We start from the raw sequence: 20,265 nt of genomic DNA on the forward strand, positions 1-20,265 counted from the left end.
AGCGACTCTTGGAGAGATAGAGGACGTTGCGGGTCCTTCTTTGCACCTTTGGTGTTATAATACAATAATAATAATAACAACAACAATATGGCATTTAGCAAGCTCTTTCATCCAATTATTTTATTACAGTCATAGGTGCATACATTTTACATATGGATGGTACCAGGAATCAAACTCACAACACCATACAGGACCTAATTGCAATCTCCTCTGCCATAGTTCTAAACATTTCAGGTTGAATATTGAACGGAAACAAAATAATGTAAAACATGTATTCTATAACGCACGAGAGGGTGTGGTAAGCGGTGTGCCTGGAAACAGCCCCCCCCCCCCCCCCAGGTGCCTTATTGCTATTGGTTACCAATGTAAACTGGTCACCAATGTAATTAGAGCAGTAAAAATAAAAGTTGGCATACCCGTGATATAAGGTCTGATATACCACGGCTGTCAGCCAATCAGCATTCAGGGCTTGAACCACCCAGTTTATAATTATAGATACAGAGTGAATTTATTTTAGAAAAATGATGGAACCAGAGATTGTGGATATAATGACGATAGTTGTGTCTTCGCCCTAACAATTGGTCACGGCTAGATGGGATACATCTTATGTCAAATTGAAGTTTTTTTGTTGCATTTACCTAATCCTTTTCAAACCTTAACCTAATACTCCTAAAGTGCTCCGTAAATTCTCCAAAACTGCTACGTAAAAATCAGTTCTGACAAACTATCCCATCTATTTAAAACGTGAACAGAGATACCGTGACGAGATCCTGAAGCCCATTGTCGTGCCATTCATCCGCCGCCATCACCTCGTTTCAGCATGATAATGCACGGTCCCATGTCGAAAGGATCTCTACACAATTCCTGAAAATGTCCCAGTTCTTCCATGGCCTGCATACTCACCAGACATGTCACCCATTGAGCATGTTTTGGAATCTCTGGATCGCCGTGTACAACAGGGTGTTTTAGTTCCCTCCAATATCCAGCAATTTCGCACAGACATGGAACAGAAGTGGGACAACATTCAACAGGCCACACTCAGCCTGATCAACTCTATGCGAAGGAGATGTGTTGTGCTGCATGAGGCACATGGTGGTCACTGGTTTTATGATCCACGCCACTTTAAAAAACAAGTTATCTGTGACCAACAGATGCATATCTGTGTTCCTAGTCATGTGACATTCATAGATTAGGGCCTAATGAATTTATTTAAATTGACTGGTTTCCATATATGAACTGTAACGGATCTTATTTTGAAATCTTTGAAATTGTTGCGTTTATATTTTTTTTCTGTATACATATGGGAAACACTTACAAGGTGAAACGATACAAAGTGATTTTCGCTAACCCTAACCTTTTTCCTAAAATTAACGTAAATCTCCTAACCTGCTATGTTAATTCTCGGAACCTGTTACGAAAAAGTAACTTAGTTCGGAATCGAAGTGGGGTGAAAAGAGTGTTTCTCACGTACATTTAGGTAGTAGTTAAGCCATACAAAACCTAGGGGTTAGGGGTTAAACCATTCCAGATTTTGGGCGGAGTAAACCCTCTTGCGTTGCCTCTTCCTCTCCGATAAAACCCACTTTACACCAATGACTGTAGGCTCCACACAATGGAATACGTTTATTCAGTAAAACTTTATTTATCAGTGCATGAACAGAATGCCATGACCAGATTATTTTCTCTCACCACTTTATATCATTTTCTTCTCAATTACTTAAAAAAAATAATGGAGCGATTTACAGTTGTTTTTCCTGAATGAAGGCATGTATTTATACAGGTGCTGTACAATGTATAAACATTTACAACTACCACAGAATGTAAAGACCAAAAGGCTGTTTTCTGTTGAAGCAATGCAAGGCCACATTATTATATACAGACACATGACATGAATGATGGGGGGTACAAGGGAAACTAAACGTAACGGTGAAGAGTAAATCATCATCCTTAACTTGTCTAAGACTTTAACACAAGATTTAAAAGGTTAATTGAAAGAGAAGACTTGAAGCTGGACACACCCAAATGTAAGGTTTTGGCAGATCATTTCCAAAGCTGCCACATAACGATGCCCTCAAACAGACTAGGTTATCATTGTGTAAACTTCTGCCATTTTGTAAAATCATGACACAGATTAGGGGCAGCAGGTAGCCTAGCGGTTAGGACAGTTGGGCCAGAAACCAAAACAGTTGCTGGTTCGAATCCTGAGCCGACTGGGTCAAAAATAGTCCGAAGAGCCCTTGAGCAAGGCACGTAACCTTAATTGCTCCTGTAAATCGCTCTGGATTAAAATGTCTAACATTTAAATGTAAATTTCAGGGATTGTCGCATGGAGTTCCTTTATTTCCGTTCCTCCAGAAGAGGGCACTATAGTCTAAAGCAGACTTTTTCACTCAGCGCCCCCTTCCAGCATTGGGGAACATCCCGTGCCCCCCTTGCGCATTCACGTGCCACATCTATTTTTATGGGCACAAGCACTGTTCACACCCCTCTTGTTGGTGGAGAGAATTGCTCAGGCTTAAAGCTTATTTCCTGCAATTTTACAAACAAATGTTTAGGGTGCAAAGAACATTTTGCAGTTTTAAAGTAAATTTTCTTGCGATTCTATATATTTTGCCATGTGTAATGTTATTTGAGTGACACAAATATTACAACAATATCTATGGGCTAAAAAACATAATAAAAAAATGGTAGCTGACATGGATTAGTTGATCTGGACATCTCTGACAAGTTATACATACCTCTGTATGCAATGACTAACATGACAAGAGAAACTGTCAATTTCAAAATTGCACCTCGTGCATTCTACTATTACAACTTTCAAGAGTAAGTTTAAAGCCGGACTGAGTTTTACATTTTTTCAAATTTATTGAACCTTTACTTAACTAGGCAAGTCAGTTAAGAACAAAATCTTATTTACAATGATGGCCTACCCCGGCCAAACCCTAAATCGGACAATGCTGGGCCAATTGGGAGTCCCATAGGGTGGCGCACAATCATAACCGGTTGTGATACAGCCTGGAATTGAACCAGGGTCTGTAGTGATGCCTCTAGCACTGAGATGCAGTGCCTTAGACTGCTGCGCCACACGGGAGCCCTCCCCTAGGGAGTTCCGCGCATCACTGTTCGGGAAACACTGGTCTAAAGCATAGTTTTCCAAACTCTGCCCTGGGTGCAGATTTAGGTTTTTGCCCTAGCAAAAATTCAGATAATCAAAGCTTGATGATGAGTTGGCTATTTCAATCAGCTGTGTAGTGGGAGGCCAAACAACTAAATGTGCACCCAGGGCTGTTTGGGAAACCTTGGTCTGATGTGTGCCAGAATATATCAGGATATGTTTGGTATTACTGTAGTTTTTAGATGTATTTAATATTAACATCTTGGACTGCTGTAAAATTAAAAGCACATTTTGATGTGCACGTTGGAAGAAGGACAATTGTGGTGTCATAAAAATGCAAAGGTCTCACTTTTTAACCTCAATCTGCCAATACAGCTAATTTACCCCCACATTTAGATTAGAAAACACCTGGCTAAATAATACACATATTAGATAACGTACAGTCAAAGCTACAACACTGTCTAAAATACACACCTGTCAGCTTGTAGTATACACATTTTACCAGAGGATCTAAACTGGCTGCTTACAATAAACAACATTACCGATTAAGGATGTGAAAGGGCTGTGAATGGATAGAAATACAATGTATACGGATCATAGACTAATATGGGATAGAATTATCATACGTGATTGACATGGCTCATCCAACATGGGGGCACAGTTATTGATACAGTGACGTGAATGTAATGTACACTAAAACACAGTAGTGATGAGCAATAATTGAAGTACAGATGTAAGATCTTAACTTAAGCCAGTTTGCTACAGTAGGAAAATAATCGTGTAGGAACAGGAAATGTGAATTATTATGTGGATTATGATTCATGTTCACTTTTGTAGGGGTTGATCAATTTTTCGTAAGGGAAAATCAAGACTGAAATTTGAAAGTGTCAGAAGTCTTTTTAAACCTCAAATACACTACAAGTTTGAGGATAGGAAAGTTCTCCTGCAATAAAGCAAATGAACATTTTCAGTGGTGATGTCTCTACACACTAGAACGGCTCATAATAATGTCCGGAACGGCGTAAATGGAATGACATCAAACACCTGGAAACCATGTGTTTGATGTATTTGATACCATTCCACTGATACCGCTCCAGTCATTACCATGAGCCCGTTCTCCCCAATTAAGGTGCCACCAACCTCCTGTGGTCAGTACATCAAAATATGGAATGGCTCAGTATGGACACATATATACTTATTCTTTGTCATTTAATCTCAATAAATTACAATATGCTTCATAATAAACACACGTGTGTAGTAGTAAACAATATACCTAACCACAAGTGTCTGGTCTTCACATAGATATGCATATAAAGCTTTTCCGTAATGATCTAAAATCCATTGCAAAGCTGATGACAACAGTGATTCCAAGTCTGCACAGAGCATGTAGCCTACACACCAGTTAACATGTCTGGACTGGATTTCTAGATATGGACAGAAAATGATTGAAAACCCAAACCCCCCTGATCTCCCAGTGACTTGAGGAGAAATCACCCATACCTCTTTATACATCCACCAGGTACATAGCAGTGGATCAATCCCACCAGCCACCAGGAACAGAAAATGCTGAGTGATTGCCTGGATAAGAGTCTGTCTTTAAAACCTTCATACAGTAGTGACAAACAACAACATCCTTCATCAAAGCCAGCATCAGAGAGGAAGCATCTCCTTTCATTCAACCACAAAAGAGTTTCACATCACAGAAAGGACGATACATCACATGACATGGACCAACTTCCTCCCAGCAACTTCCTCCCAGCAGGTTGGAGTCTGATTGGCACAAAACAGATTGGACTTCACATCCTCCAGATCAACATCTGCAGAGCCACAAACTGACTGAACTCTGGACATTAAAACAGCCTGTAGGAAGGTTGGCTGAAGCAAACTGTGAAAAGAAGCACTGATATGCAATAAGAGGCAATGTGATGATATGGAGTAACACAGTGACGCAAAATAGCCTAAATCCTCTCAATCCTCATTGGTCCATTCTAAATGTCATCATGCTGCAAATGAGCAGAACTGTAGAAGCTGTGTATGTATCTGTATTGGACAGGTTAGTCAGACTACGATCCATCAGTTTCCCTCCACATGAGAGTGGATTTTGGCTGAACTAGGGACCTTCCAAGGCCCTGGCGTGATGGTGGCCTGCTTCTTGCTGCTGGCGTTCCTGTTGCATGTGGAGTCCTGGCTAGCAGCACTACTGGTGCTATCCCTGGGGTCCCTCTGATTCTCTTCCTCCGCTGCCTCTCTGTGTTTGCCCTCTCTCTGACTCCTCTCTCTCCGATTCAGGGTTCCGCCCTCTGAGTCCGGCCCTGTCTTCTCCTTCTGTGTCTGGGATCTATGAGGCTCTGCCTCTCGCTCCACCCATGTGTCCTTCCTGCGGCGCTCGCTGGTTCTCGTCTCCCTCTCTTGTCTGTGAGAGGGGTCCTCCTCCTTGTGTCTCCTTTCTCTCCCCTGAGTGCCCTTACCAGGGGCAGGGTTGGAGATGGGATGCTGTCCCCTAGAGTGCCTCTGACCCTCCTGGCCCTTCGAGGGCTGCCTGGAGACTGCTGCCTCTGGATCCCTCTTTGAGGTCATCTTCCTGGGGCTGGAAGAGCGGCACTCTTGACCCTTCCGGCCCTCTCTCTGGCCATGGGCCTTCCTCTCGCTGCTCAGGTCTCCCTCCACTGAGCCATTCTTGTGTTCAGCACTCCCTGTCTTGTTGTCTCGGTCTACTCTGTCGGTCTTCCTGGGGCTCTGGGAGCGCTCCTTGGTTTCAGCCTGGACTTCGGTGGATCTCTTGGGGTTAGCATGCTTGTCGCTGTGGGAGGTGATGGAATCACTTTTCTTGGGGAGGGTGTTGTTGTTGGGGCTGTTGGCTCTCCTCTGGCTATGGTGGTGAGGCTGCTGCCCTCTGGCCTTGTTGGGCCCCAGCAGCGTGGAGGGGGAGGGTGCAGCTGCAGCAGACGTATCCCAGTCAGAGGGCTCCTCGGGGGCAGAGTTGTTGGCGGAGGAGGGGCGGGACAGCTCGGAGGTGGACAGGGAGATTGAGGATGGAGAGGTGGGGGATGACTGCTGGTTGGATGCAGAGAGTCTAGGAAAGCTTGAGGGTGAATTGTTCACTTTCTCCTTCATACCTGGAATAAAGGCATTGAGAGTCATAGTGAGTGAGACATTGGTTCCACCTCCAATTAGCTGAGAAAGAAATAACAATAAAGATTGTGATACTGAAGCAGATTGGCGACTGTAGTTATATTAAAGGGATATATTGTATATTCAATATTTGAAGGTGGTGAAGCATCTTGAAATCTAAAATAAGTGCACATTCAATAATCCAACAACAAAATTAATCTTTCCATTATAACCTTTCAAATTGGAGCTTTAAGTCACACAGACAATATGAATCTGAGCTATGTATCAGTGCCATCAAAGGGAGGTAGGTGTACGCTTTTCTACACCACCGCACAGCTGAGGTTTGAATTTCCCTCAAGAGCTGATAAGAGGAGCGCTGGCGTGATTGAAAGAGCAAAGATGTGTAGCGGAGAACCAGAAAGTGAGATGGACTTAGTGGAGCTGAAATGGGGTTTCGATTTCTATGAGAAACAAGTCATAGAAATCCATTCTTCTTAAAATCAGGACAGGAGAGAGTTGATGCCGGTGAACGCACATACATCATTTGAACATCTCACTGATCAATATCTAGTTAACGACTTTCTCCTGGTCTCGATCATTGTGATGTTGTGTGTGTTCAGCGGCAGTGGAGTGTTTGTGTTCTGTAATAACAACCCAGGGGCTCTAGAGCCACATCGTGATCCAGCGTGGGTCTCAGGCCCCAATTCAATCAATTGCAGATAAAGGAAAACTGCAGTTTCACTCAGAATGTATTTCAAAGAAAGGTTTGGTTTTGTCCTTGAGAAGAACAACTTGTGGGGTCTTTTTGTGGTTAACACTATTAGTACAACATAAACACTTAACCTGTAGTGCAATTTCCTTTATCTGTCATTGATTGAATTGGGGCCTTCGTTAGTAAACATGTTCAACTGGAGTCACTGCCCCCGTTCAGACCGCCTACTGGTTACAATCAGTGTAGCTCTCATTGGGCGAGACCTTGTCTGAGCGTAGGACTGTTATGGGAGGAGATGTCCAGTTATGATTAACGGGAGCAAGGAGGAGATATAAACAGAAGCTGATTCTAAAAGGAGGTGTAGCACTTTGAAACAGAGAGAACAGAGGCAAAGAGGAAGAGCGAAGAGTACGAGGTGGTTTACCAAGGTTATTAAGGACAGACCAAGAAAAGCAGTGAGGCTGCTAGTGACTCTCTGGTTTCATGTAGAAGCACAGGGTGGAGGAAGAAGAGTTCACACCTACAGGGAGGAAGAAGAGAGAGAGAACAGTGCCAGGACAGCTAGACAGAGAGAGGTAGAGCCAGATAGATAGAGAGGTATAAAGCTAGAGAGACAAACCATGGTAAAGCGAGAGGATTGCAAAAGCTTTCACATGCACAAAAGGGAGGTATGGTCATTTATATGTACTGTATAGACTGGGTTATATATTGTGTGTGTTGAAAGTTTAACAACAGTGTTTGAGTAGAATGTGTTGAGTCCATAGAAGTAGAACAACTAGAATGGACACATTCTAATTATATGGTTCAGTCCATGGTCAGTCTTCTATCCATATGTGTATTGCAAGCAGTAGAGACAGTGTCTGATTAGGTTACATGTTGATGAGTCCACATTCTAATTCTGTGGTTGAGAACATGGTCACTCTTTTATGTGTGTTTGAGTAGAGTATGTGGTTGAGACTGTGGTTTCTCACTGGGGTCGGGGACCCGGCCCAGGCCAGGTCTGAGGAGCAGCAGGACCTTGGTGCCCCCAGCCTGGATCAGCTCGATGGCCCGGGTGTGTGTGATGCCCTGGGTGGGCTCACCGTTGATCGCCACAATCTGATCTCCTACCTGTGGTAACACACATGATGTTTCAGTACTAATAGCCACAGTATTTACTCAGTATGAAGCTAATGCTAATACTACAACCACTTGAATCCTTGAAATCTCCCAATGTCATTAAACACAGCAAAATCATCTTTCTCCCCTAGACACCATTCAACAGACATGTACTGTATGTGTGCCCATTCTCATAGAGAGAACACATGTAGCCACCATCTATGAGAGCAGGTATTAATGCCCTGGGTTGGTGACGGACTGGCCCAGTTAGACTCACGTGTATCCTACCGTCCTTCAGTGCAGGGCCCTCCTCCGCCAGTCTCAATATGAACAGGCCCATGTTGTACTCCTTCCCTCCCCGCAGACTGAAGCCAAACCCCCGCTGGCCTCGCTTCAGCTCCACATGGAAACCACCCTGATACAGAGAAAATATACATCTCTATACATCAGTTATTCAGCCAACATGTAGCTGTAATGTCATATTGTATGATGATGTTTAATGCTTTATAATATTCAGTTACCCAATATTGATTCACATGGCTAGGAATACACAACAATAAACACACAGTGTTTGACCTTTTCTCTCCATAGCCTCACCTGCTTGGGGTCTGAGGTGATGAGTTGTCCCATCTCGCTGGGTGGAAGGGACTTATACTCCAGGGCGTCTCCATTCCTAAACAGTCACATACAAAACATCAAAGTGTCAGTGTACTGTGAAAGCTTTTTTTCCCAGAAAGGTTTCCACCTTCACAGGGTTTGTAGCGTTTGGTGTCTCTTTCCTTCAGTATGCTTATACAGTGTGAGGTAAATTGTATATGCTATAATTATTCTGAAGAGACAAGCTGCTTGTTCTGTAAACTAAAGTAACCGCTCCTTGTAGCAGACTTCAATCTCATTACAATCTTTTGTCAGAGTTGAGCCGCAGTGATATAATAATAATAATATATGCTAGAGAGAACCACTGATATAATAATAATATATGCTAGAGAGAACCAGTGATATAATAATAATAATAATAATAATAATATATGCTAGAGAGAACCAGTGATATAATAATAATAATATATGCTAGAGAGAACCAGTGATATAATAATAATAATAATAAATGCTAGAGAGAACCAGTGATATAAGAATAATAATAAATGCTAGAGAGAACCAGTGATATAATAATAATAATAAATGCTAGAGAGAACCAGTGATATAATAATAATAATATATGCCAGAGAACCAGTGATATAATAATAATAATATATGCGAGAGAGAACCAGTGATATAATAATAATAATAAATGCTAGAGAGAACCAGTGATATAATAATAATAATATATGCTAGAGAGAACCAGTGATATAATAATAATAATATATGCTAGAGAGAACCAGGGATATAATAATAATAAATGCTAGAGAGAACCAGTGATATAATAATAATAATAATATATGCTAGAGAACCAGTGATATAATAATAATAATAATATATGCTAGAGAACCCGTGATATAATAATAATATTATATGCTAGAGAACCAGAGATATAATAATAATAAAATATGCTAGAGAACCAGTGATATAATAATAAATGGTAGAGAAAACCAGTGATATAATAATAAATGGTAGAGAGAACCAGTGATATAATAATACTAACATATGCTAGAGAACCAGTGATATAATAATAATAATAATAAATGCTAGAGAGAACCAGTGATATAATAATTATAATATATGCTAGAGAGAACCAGTGATATAATAAATATAATATATGTTAGAGAAAACCAGTGACAAAATAATAATAATAAATGCTAGAGAGAACCAGTGATATAATAATACATGGTAGAGAGAACCAGTGATATAATAATAAATGGTATAGAGAACCAGTGATATAATAATAAATGGTAGAGAGAACCAGTGATATAATAATTATAATATATGCTAGAGAGAACCAGTGATATAATAATTATAATATATGCTAGAGAAAACCAGTGATATAATAATTATAAATAATAGAGAGAACCAGTGATATAATAATAAATGGTAGAGAGAACCAGTGATATAATAATACTAACATATGCTAGAGAGAACCAGTGAAATAATAATAATAATTATAAATGCTAAAGAGAACCAGTGGTATAATAATAATAATATATGCTTGAGAGAACCAGTGATATAATAATAATAATAATAAGAAGAAGAAGAAGAAGAAATGGTAGAGAGAACTAGAGATATAATAATTATTATTATAAATGCTAGACGGAACTAGTGATATAATAATAAATGGTAGAGAGAACCAGTGATATAATAATAAATGGTAGAGAGAACCAGTGATATAATAATAATAATATATGCGAGAGAGAACCAGTGATATAATAATAATAATAAATGCTAGAGAGAACCAGTGATATAATAATAATAATAATATATGCTAGAGAGAACCAGTGATATAATAATAATAATATATGCTAGAGAGAACCAGGGATATAATAATAATAATAAATGCTAGAGAGAACCAGTGATATAATAATTATAATATATGCTAGAGAGAACCAGTGATATAATAATAATAATAATATATGCTAGAGAACCAGTGATATAATAATAATAATAATATATGCTAGAGAACCAGTGATATAATAATAATATTATATGCTAGAGAACCAGAGATATAATAATAATAAAATATGCTAGAGAACCAGTGATATAATAATAAATGGTAGAGAAAACCAGTGATATAATAATAAATGGTAGAGAGAACCAGTGATATAATAATACTAACATATGCTAGAGAACCAGTGATATAATAATAATAATAATAAATGCTAGAGAGAACCAGTGATATAATAATTATAATATATGCTCGAGAGAACCAGTGATATAATAAATATAATATATGTTAGAGAAAACCAGTAACATAATAATAATAATAAATGCTAGAGAGAACCAGTGATATAATAATAATAATATATGCTAGAGAACCAGTGATATAATAATAATATATGCTAGAGAACCAGTGATATAATAATACATGGTAGAGAGAACCAGTGATATAATAATAAATGGTATAGAGAACCAGTGATATAATAATAAATGGTAGAGAGAACCAGTGATATAATAATTATAATATATGCTAGAGAGAACCAGTGATATAATAATTATAATATATGCTAGAGAAAACCAGTGATATAATAATTATAAATAATAGAGAGAACCAGTGATATAATAATAAATGGTAGAGAGAACCAGTGATATAATAATACTAACATATGCTAGAGAGAACCAGTGAAATAATAATAATAATTATAAATGCTAAAGAGAACCAGTGGTATAATAATAATAATATATGCTTGAGAGAACCAGTGACATAATAATAATAATAATAAGAAGAAGAAGAAGAAGAAATGGTAGAGAGAACTAGAGATATAATAATTATTATTATAAATGCTAGACGGAACTAGTGATATAATAATAAATGGTAGAGAGAACCAGTGATATAATAATAAATGGTAGAGAGAACCAGTGATATAATAATAATAATATATGCCAGAGAACCAGTGATATAATAATAATAATATATGCGAGAGAGAACCAGTGATATAATAATAATAATAAATGCTAAAGAGAACCAGTGATATATTAATAATAATAATATATGCTAGAGAGAACCAGTGATATAATAATAATAATATATGCTAGAGAGAACCAGGGATATAATAATAATAATAAATGCTAGAGAGAACCAGTGATATAATAATTATAATATATGCTAGAGAGAACCAGTGATATAATAATAATAATAATATATGCTAGAGAACAAGTGATATAATAATAATAATAATATATGCTAGAGAACCAGTGATATAATAATAATATTATATGCTAGAGAACCAGAGATATAATAATAATAAAATATGCTAGAGAACCAGTGATATAATAATAAATGGTAGAGAAAACCAGTGATATAATAATAAATGGTAGAGAGAACCAGTGATATAATAATACTAACATATGCTAGAGAACCAGTGATATAATAATAATAATAATAAATGCTAGAGAGAACCAGTGATATAATAATTATAATATATGCTCGAGAGAACCAGTGATATAATAAATATAATATATGTTAGAGAAAACCAGTAACATAATAATAATAATAAATGCTAGAGAGAACCAGTGATATAATAATAATAATATATGCTAGAGAACCAGTGATATAATAATAAATGGTAGAGAGAACCAGTGATATAATAATACATGGTATAGAGAACCAGTGATATAATAATAAATGGTAGAGAGAACCAGTGATATAATAATTATAATATATGCTAGAGAGAACCAGTGATATAATAATTATAATATATGCTAGAGAAAACCAGTGATATAATAATAATAAATAATAGAGAGAACCAGTGATATAATAATACTAACATATGCTAGAGAGTACCAGTGAAATAATAATAATAATTATAAATGCTAAAGAGAACCAGTGGTATAATAATAATAACATATGCTTGAGAGAACCAGTGATATAATAATAATAATAATAATAATAATAAATGGTAGAGAGAACTAGAGATATAATAATTATTATTATAAATGCTAGACAGAACTAGTGATATAATAATAAATGGTAGAGAGAACCAGTGATATAATAATAAATGGTAGAGAGAACCAGTGATATAATAATAATAATAATAATATATGCTAGAGAAAACCAGTGATATAATAATAATAATAAATGGTAGAGAGAACTAGAGATATAATAATTATTATTATAAATGCTAGAGAGAACCAGTGAAATAATAATAATAATAATAATATATGCTAGGGAGAACCAGTGATATAAGAATAATAATATATGCTTCAGAGAACCAGTGATATAATAATAATAAATGCTAGAGAGAACCAGTGATATAATAATAATAATAATATATGCTAGAGAACCAGTGATATAATAGTAATATATGCTAGAGAGTGGTTAGAGCGTTGGACTAGTAACCGGAAGGTTGCAAGTTCAAATCCCCGAGCTGACAAGGTACAAATCTGTCGTTCTGCCCCTGAACAGGCAGTTAAACCCACTGTTCCTAGGCCGTCATTGAAAATAAGAATTTGTTCTTAACTGACTTGCCTAGTAAAATAAAGGTAAAATAAAAATAATTAAAATAGAGAACCAGTGATATAATAATAATAATAATACATTCTAAGGAGAACCAATAATATAATGACAATAATAATAATAAATGCTAGAGAGAACCAGTGATATAATAACAATAATAATAAATGCAAGAGAGAACCAGTGTTATAACAATAATAATATATGCTATAGAGAACCAATAATATAATAACAATAATAAATGCTAGAGAGAACCAGTGATATAATAATAATACTATTAATATATGCTAGAGAGAACCATTGAAAAATAATAACAAAAATCATATATGCTAGAGAGAACCAGTGATATTAAAGTAATAATAATATATGCTAGAGAGAACCAGTGATATATTAATAACAATAATAATAATAATATATGCTAGAGATAACCAGTGATTTAATAATGACAATAATAAATGCTAGAGAGAACCAGCGATATAATAATAATAAATGCTAGAGAGAACCAGTGATATAATAATAATAAATGCTAGAGAGAACCAGTGTTATAACAATAATAATATATGCTAGAGAACCAGTGATATAATAATAATAATACATGCTAGAGAGAACCAGTGTTATAACAATAATAATATATGCTAGAGAACCAGTGATATAATAGTAATATATGCTAGAGAGAACCAGTGTTATAATAATAATAAATTATAGAGAACCAGTGATATAATAATACAAATAATACATTCTAGAGAGAACCAATAATATAATGACAATAATAATAATAAATGCAAGAGAACCAGTGTTATAACAATAATAATATATGCTAGAGAGAACCAATAATATAATAACAATAATAATAATAAATGCTAGAGAGAACCAGTGATATAATAATAATACAAATATTCATATATGCTAGAGAGAACCAGTGAAAAATAATAACAAAAATCATATATGCTAGAGAGAACCAGTGATATTAAAGTAATAATAATATATGCTAGAGAGAACCAGTGATATACTAATAACAATAATAATAATAATATATGCTAGAGATAACCAGTGATTTAATAATGACAATAATAAATGCTAGAGAGAACCAGCGATATAATAATAATAAATGCTAGAGAGAACCAGTGATATAATAATAATAATAATAATACATGCTAGAGAGAACCAGTGTTATAACAATAATAATATATGCTAGAGAACCAGTGATATAATAGTAATATATGCTAGAGAGAACCAGTGATATAATAATAATAAATTATAGAGAACCAGTGATATAATAATAATAATAATACATTCTAGAGAGAACCAATAATATAATGACAATAATAATAATAAATGCTAGAGAGAACCAGTGATATAATAACAATAATAATAATAATAAATGCAAGAGAGAACCAGTGTTATAACAATAATAAAATATGCTAGAGAGAACCAATAATATAATAACAATAATAATAATAAATGCAAAGAGAAAACTAGTGATATAATAATAATAATATTCATATATGCCAGAGAGAACCAGTGAAAAATAATAACAAAAATCATATATGCTAGAGAGAACCAGTGATATTAAAGTAATAATAATATATGCTAGAGAGAACCAGTGATATACTAATAATAATAATAATATATGCTAGAGATAACCAGTGATTTAATAATGACAATAATAAATGCTAGAGAGAACCAGCGATATAATAATAATAAATGCTAGAGAGAACCAGTGATATAATAATAATAATAATACATGCTAGAGAGAACCAGTGATATAATAAGTTCTGGCCTCGTTTAGGTCTTATCTGTCAGAAAGATATCAGTTTGTCTCTGTGAATGGTTTGTCCTCTGACAAATCAACTGTAAATTTCGGTGTTCCTCAAGGTTCCGTTTTAGGACCACTATTGTTTTCACTATATATTTTACCTCTTGGGGATGTCATCCGAAAACATAATGTTAACTTTCACTGCTATGCGGATGACACACAGCTGTACATTTCAATGAAACATGGTGAAGCCCCAAAATTGCCCTCGCTAGAAGCATGTGTTTCAGACATAAGGAAGTGGATGTCTGCAAACTTTCTACTTTGAAACTCGGACAAAACAGAGGTGCTTGTTCTAGGTCCCAAGAAACAAAGAGATCTTCTGTTGAATCTGACAATCAATCTTAATGGTTGTACAGTCGTCTCAAATAAAACTGTGAAGGACCTCGGCGTTACTCTGGACCCTGATCTCTCTTTTGAAGAACATATCAAGACTGTTTCAAGGACAGCTTTTTTCCATCTACGTAACATTGCAAAAATCAGAAACTTTCTGTCCAAAAATGATGCAGAAAAATTAATCCATGCTTTTGTCACTTCTAGGTTAGACTACTGCAATGCTCTACTTTCCGGCTACCCGGATAAAGCACTAAATAAACTTCAGTTAGTGCTAAATACGGCTGCTGGAATCCTGACTAGAACCCAAAAATTTGATCATATTACTCCAGTGCTAGCCTCCCTACACTGGCTTCCTGTCAAAGCAAGGGCTGATTTCAAGGTTTACTGCTAACCTACAAAGCATTACATGGACTTGCTCCTACCTACAGTGCCTTGCGAAAGTATTCGGCCCCCATGAACTTTGCAACCTTTTGCCACATTTCAGGCTTCAAACATAAAGATATAAAACTGTATTTTTTTGTGAAGAATCAACAACAAGTGGGACACAATCATCACAATCACAATCAGCCCCTTTACTTTCAGTGCAGCAAACTCTCTCCAGAAGTTCAGTGAGGATCTCTGAATGATCCAATGTTGACCTAAATGACTAATGATGATAAATACAATCCACCTGTGTGTAATCAAGTCTCCGTATAAATGCACCTGCACTGTGATAGTCTCAGAGGTCCGTTAAAAGCGCAGAGAGCATCATGAAGAACAAGGAACACACCAGGCAGGTCCGAGATACTGTTGTGAAGAAGTTTAAAGCCGGATTTGGATACAAAAAGATTTCCCAAGCTTTAAACATCCCAAGGAGCACTGTGCAAGCGATAATATTGAAATGGAAGGAGTATCAGACCACTGCAAATCTACCAAGACCTGGCCGTCCCTCTAAACTTTCAGCTCATACAAGGAGAAGACTGATCAGAGATGCAGCCAAGAGGCCCATGATCACTCTGGATGAACTGCATAGATCTACAGCTGAGGTGGGAGACTCTGTCCATAGGACAACAATCAGTCGTATATTGCACAAATCTGGCCTTTATGGAAGAGTGGCAAGAAGAAAGCCATTTCTTAAAGATATCCATAAAAAGTGTAATTTACCTGGGAGACACACCAAACATGTGGAAGAAGGTGCTCTGGTCAGATGAAACCAAAATTGAACTTTTTGGCAACAATGCAAAACGTTATGTTTGGCCTAAAAGCAACACAGCTCATCACCCTGAACACACCATCCCCACTGTCAAACATGGTGGTGGCAGCATCATGGTTTGGGCCTGCTTTTCTTCAGCAGGGACAGGGAACATGGTTAAAATTGATGGGAAGATGGATGGAGCCAAATACAGGACCATTCTGGAAGAAAACCTGATGGAGTCTGCAAAAGACCTGAGACTGGGACGGAGATTTGTCTTCCAACAAGACAATGATCCAAAACATAAAGCAAAATCTACAATGGAATGGTTCAAAAATAAACATATCCAGGTGTTAGAATGGCCAAGTCAAAGTCCAGACTTGAATCCAATCGAGAATCTGTGGAAAGAACTGAAAACTGCTGTTCACAAATGCTCTCCATCCAACCTCACTGAGCTCGAGCTGTTTTGCAAGGAGGAATGGGAAAAAATGTCAGTCTCTCGATGTGCAAAACTGATAGAGACATACCCCAAGCGACTTACAGCTGTAATCGAGGCAAAAGGTGGCGCTACAAAGTATTAACTTAAGGGGGCTGAATAATTTTGCACGCCCAATTTTTCAGTTTTTGATTTGTTAAAAAAGTTTGAAATATCCAATAAATGTCGTTCCACTTCATGATTGTGTCCCACTTGTTGTTGATTCTTCACAAAAAAATACAGTTTTATATCTTTATGTTTGAAGCCTGAAATGTGGCAAAAGGTCGCAAAGTTCAAGGGGGCCGAATACTTTCGCAAGGCACTGTATCTCTCTGATTTGGTCCTGCCGTACATACCTACACGTACGCTACGGTCACAAGACGCAGGCCTCCTAATTGTCCCTAGAATTTCTAAGCAAACAGCTTGAGGCAGGGCTTTCTCCTATAGAGCTCCATTTTTATGGAATGGTCTGCCTACCCATGTGAGAGACGCAAACTCGGTCTCAACCTTTAAATCTTTACTGAAGACTCATCTCTTCAGTGGGTCATATGATTGAGTGTAGTCTGGCCCAGGAGTGTGAAGGTGAACGGAAAGGCTCTGGAGCAACGAACCGCCCTTGCTGTCTCTGCCTGGCCGGTTCCCCTCTTTCCACTGGGATTCTCTGCCTCTAACCCTATTACAGGGGCTGAGTCACTGGCTTACTAGGGCTCTTTCATACCATCCCTAGGAGGAGTGCGTCACTTGAGTGGGTTGAGTCAGTGATGTGATCTTCCTGTCTGGGTTGGCGCCCCCCCTTGGGTTGAGCCGTGGCGGAGATCTTTGTGGGCTATACTCAGCCTTGTCTCAGGATGGTAAGTTGGTGGTTGAAGATATCCCTCTAGTGGTGTAGGGGCTGTGCTCTGGCAAAGTGGGTGGGGTTATATCCTTCCTGTTTGGCCCTGTCCGGGGGTGTCATCGGATGGGGCCACAGTGTCTCCTGACCCCTCCTGTCTCAGCCTCCAGTATTTATGCTGCAGTAGTTTATGTGTCGGGGGGCTAGGGTCAGTTTGTCCTATCCGGTGTCCTGTGTGAATTTAAGTATGCTCTCGCTAACTCTCTCTCTCTTTCTTTCTTTCTCTCTCTCTGAGGACCTGAGCCCTAGGACCATGCCTCAGGACTACCTGACATGATGACTCCTTGCTGTCCCCAGTCCACCTGGCTGTGCTGCTGCTCCAGTTTCAACTGTTCTGCCTGTGATTATTATTATTTGACCATGCTGGTCATTTATGAACATTTGAACATCTTGGCCATGTTCTGTTATAATCTCCACCCGGCACAGCCAGAAGAGGACTGGCCACCCCACATAGTCTGGTTCCTCTCTAGGTTTCTTCCTAGGTTTTGGCCTTTCTAGGGAGTTTTTCCTAGCCACCGTGCTTCTACACCTGCATTGCTTGCTGTTTGGGGTTTTAGGCTGGGTTTCTGTACAGCACTTTGAGACATCAGCTGATGTACGAAGGGCTATATAAATAAATTTGATTTGATATACTAATAATAATATTAATATATGCTAGAGAGAACCAGTGATATTAAAGTAATAATAATATATGCTAGAGAGAACCAGTGATATAATAATAACAATAATAATAATAATAAATGCTAGAGAGAACCAGTGATATAATAATATTGAAATATGCTAGAGAGAACCAGTGATATTAAAGTAATAATAATACATGCTAGAGAGAACAAGTGATATAATAATAACAATAATAATAAATGCTAGAGAGAACCAGCGATATAATAATAATAATATAATATCCTAGAGAGAACCAGTGATATTATAATAATAATAATATAATATGCTAGAGAGAATCAGTGATATTATAATAATAATAATACATGCTAGAGAGAACAAGTGATATAATAATAACAATAATAATAAATGCTAGAGAGATCCAGTGATATAATAATAATATTAATAATAATATTATATGCTAGAGAGAACCAGTGATATTATAATAATAATAATAAATGCTAGAGAGAACCAGCGATATAATAATAATAATAAATGCTAGAGAGAACCAGTTCTATAATAATAATAATAATAATAAATGCTAGAGAGAACCAGTGATATAATAATAATAGTAAATGCGAGAGAGAACCAGGGATATAATAATAATAACATATGCTAGAGAGAACCAGTGATATAATAACAATAATAAATGCTAGAGAGAACCAGTGATATAATAATAATAATAAATGCTAGAGAGAACCAGCGATATAATAATAATAATAAATGCTAGAGAGAACCAGTTCTATAATAATAATAATAATAATAAATGCTAGAGAGAACCAGTGATATAATAATAATAGTAAATGCGAGAGAGAACCAGGGATATAATAATAATAACATATGCTAGAGAGAACCAGTGATATAATAACAATAATAAATGCTAGAGAGAACCAGTGATATAATAATAATAATAAATGCTAGAGAGAACCAGTGATATAATAATAATAATAATAATATATGCTAGAGAGAACCAGTGATATAATAATTATAATAATAATATAGTATGCTAGCGAGAACCAGTGATATAATAATAATAATAATATAATATGCTAGAGAGAACCAGTGATATAATAATAATAATAATAATATATGCTAGAGAGAACCAGTGATATAATAATTATTATAATAATATAGTATGCTAGAGAGAACCAGTGATATAATAATAATAATAATAATATATGCTAGAGAGAACCAGTGATATAATAATTATTATAATAATATAGTATGCTAGCGAGAACCAGTGATATCTAAAGAGTATTCTTAGCAGAAGAGTTTACATACTTAAGACTGCTAAGCAGACAGCCTTCCTCTCTCTCTCCCTTTATTTACAGAGACCTACCTCACCCTGGCACGTGTTAGAGATGCATGAGAAGGAGGAAGGTCTTTACTTGAGAAGAGAGAAAAGTGGGAAAGGGGAAATGAGGAAAGATCCAGGGTGAAACCACACGGTGAGCAGAGCAGAGCGAGAGGGTTAGGAAATGAGAGGGGAATTACAGGTGCTGTAGTAATGGATTAAAAGTCCAACACAGGTAATCTGGTTTAAACAGGAAGATCTAATACTGAGTGCAGCCACACCATCCACTGTTAATCCTTCTCTTCCATCCCCTTCTCTTCAGGATGGGTCATGTAGTGCTGTGTGTGTGTGTGTGTGTGTGTGTGTGTCCGCTCCTGTACCTGTCAGTGTGGCTGGCAGGCTGCTGGCCCATAGCTCTGTGCTGTGCTGCAGGGCTCTGCTTGGCTGAACTGGTTTCAGATGCAGGGCCACTATTCTCTAAAATAACACAGAA

The 20,265-nt window shown here is 37.0% G+C and overlaps 1 protein-coding gene across 2 annotated transcripts in view; it reads right to left on the bottom strand.

Annotated features, from left to right (window-relative positions):
• Positions 1 to 1,618: 1,618 nt before the first annotated feature.
• Positions 1,619 to 20,265, bottom strand: part of LOC139416725 (membrane associated guanylate kinase, WW and PDZ domain containing 3a) — a 275,221-nt gene continuing 256,574 nt past the window's right edge. The window contains exons 19-24 of one of the 2 annotated variants that reach the window (XM_071165724.1): positions 20,153 to 20,249; positions 8,634 to 8,709; positions 8,314 to 8,451; positions 7,910 to 8,048; positions 7,363 to 7,458; positions 4,308 to 6,231 (exon numbers count right to left, since the gene is read on the bottom strand). In XM_071165724.1, coding sequence (XP_071021825.1) covers positions 7,403 to 7,458; positions 7,910 to 8,048; positions 8,314 to 8,451; positions 8,634 to 8,709; positions 20,153 to 20,249 — 506 coding nt within the window. In that variant the 3' untranslated portion in view covers positions 4,308 to 6,231; positions 7,363 to 7,402. Of the gene's footprint in view, positions 6,232 to 7,362; positions 7,459 to 7,909; positions 8,049 to 8,313; positions 8,452 to 8,633; positions 8,710 to 20,152; positions 20,250 to 20,265 lie in introns of both variants that reach the window. The other variant, XM_071165722.1, reaches the window with a different exon arrangement.

This window comes from Oncorhynchus clarkii, chromosome 9 (assembly GCF_045791955.1).
Source record: "Oncorhynchus clarkii lewisi isolate Uvic-CL-2024 chromosome 9, UVic_Ocla_1.0, whole genome shotgun sequence".
NCBI classification, from domain to species: Eukaryota; Metazoa; Chordata; class Actinopteri; order Salmoniformes; family Salmonidae; genus Oncorhynchus; species Oncorhynchus clarkii.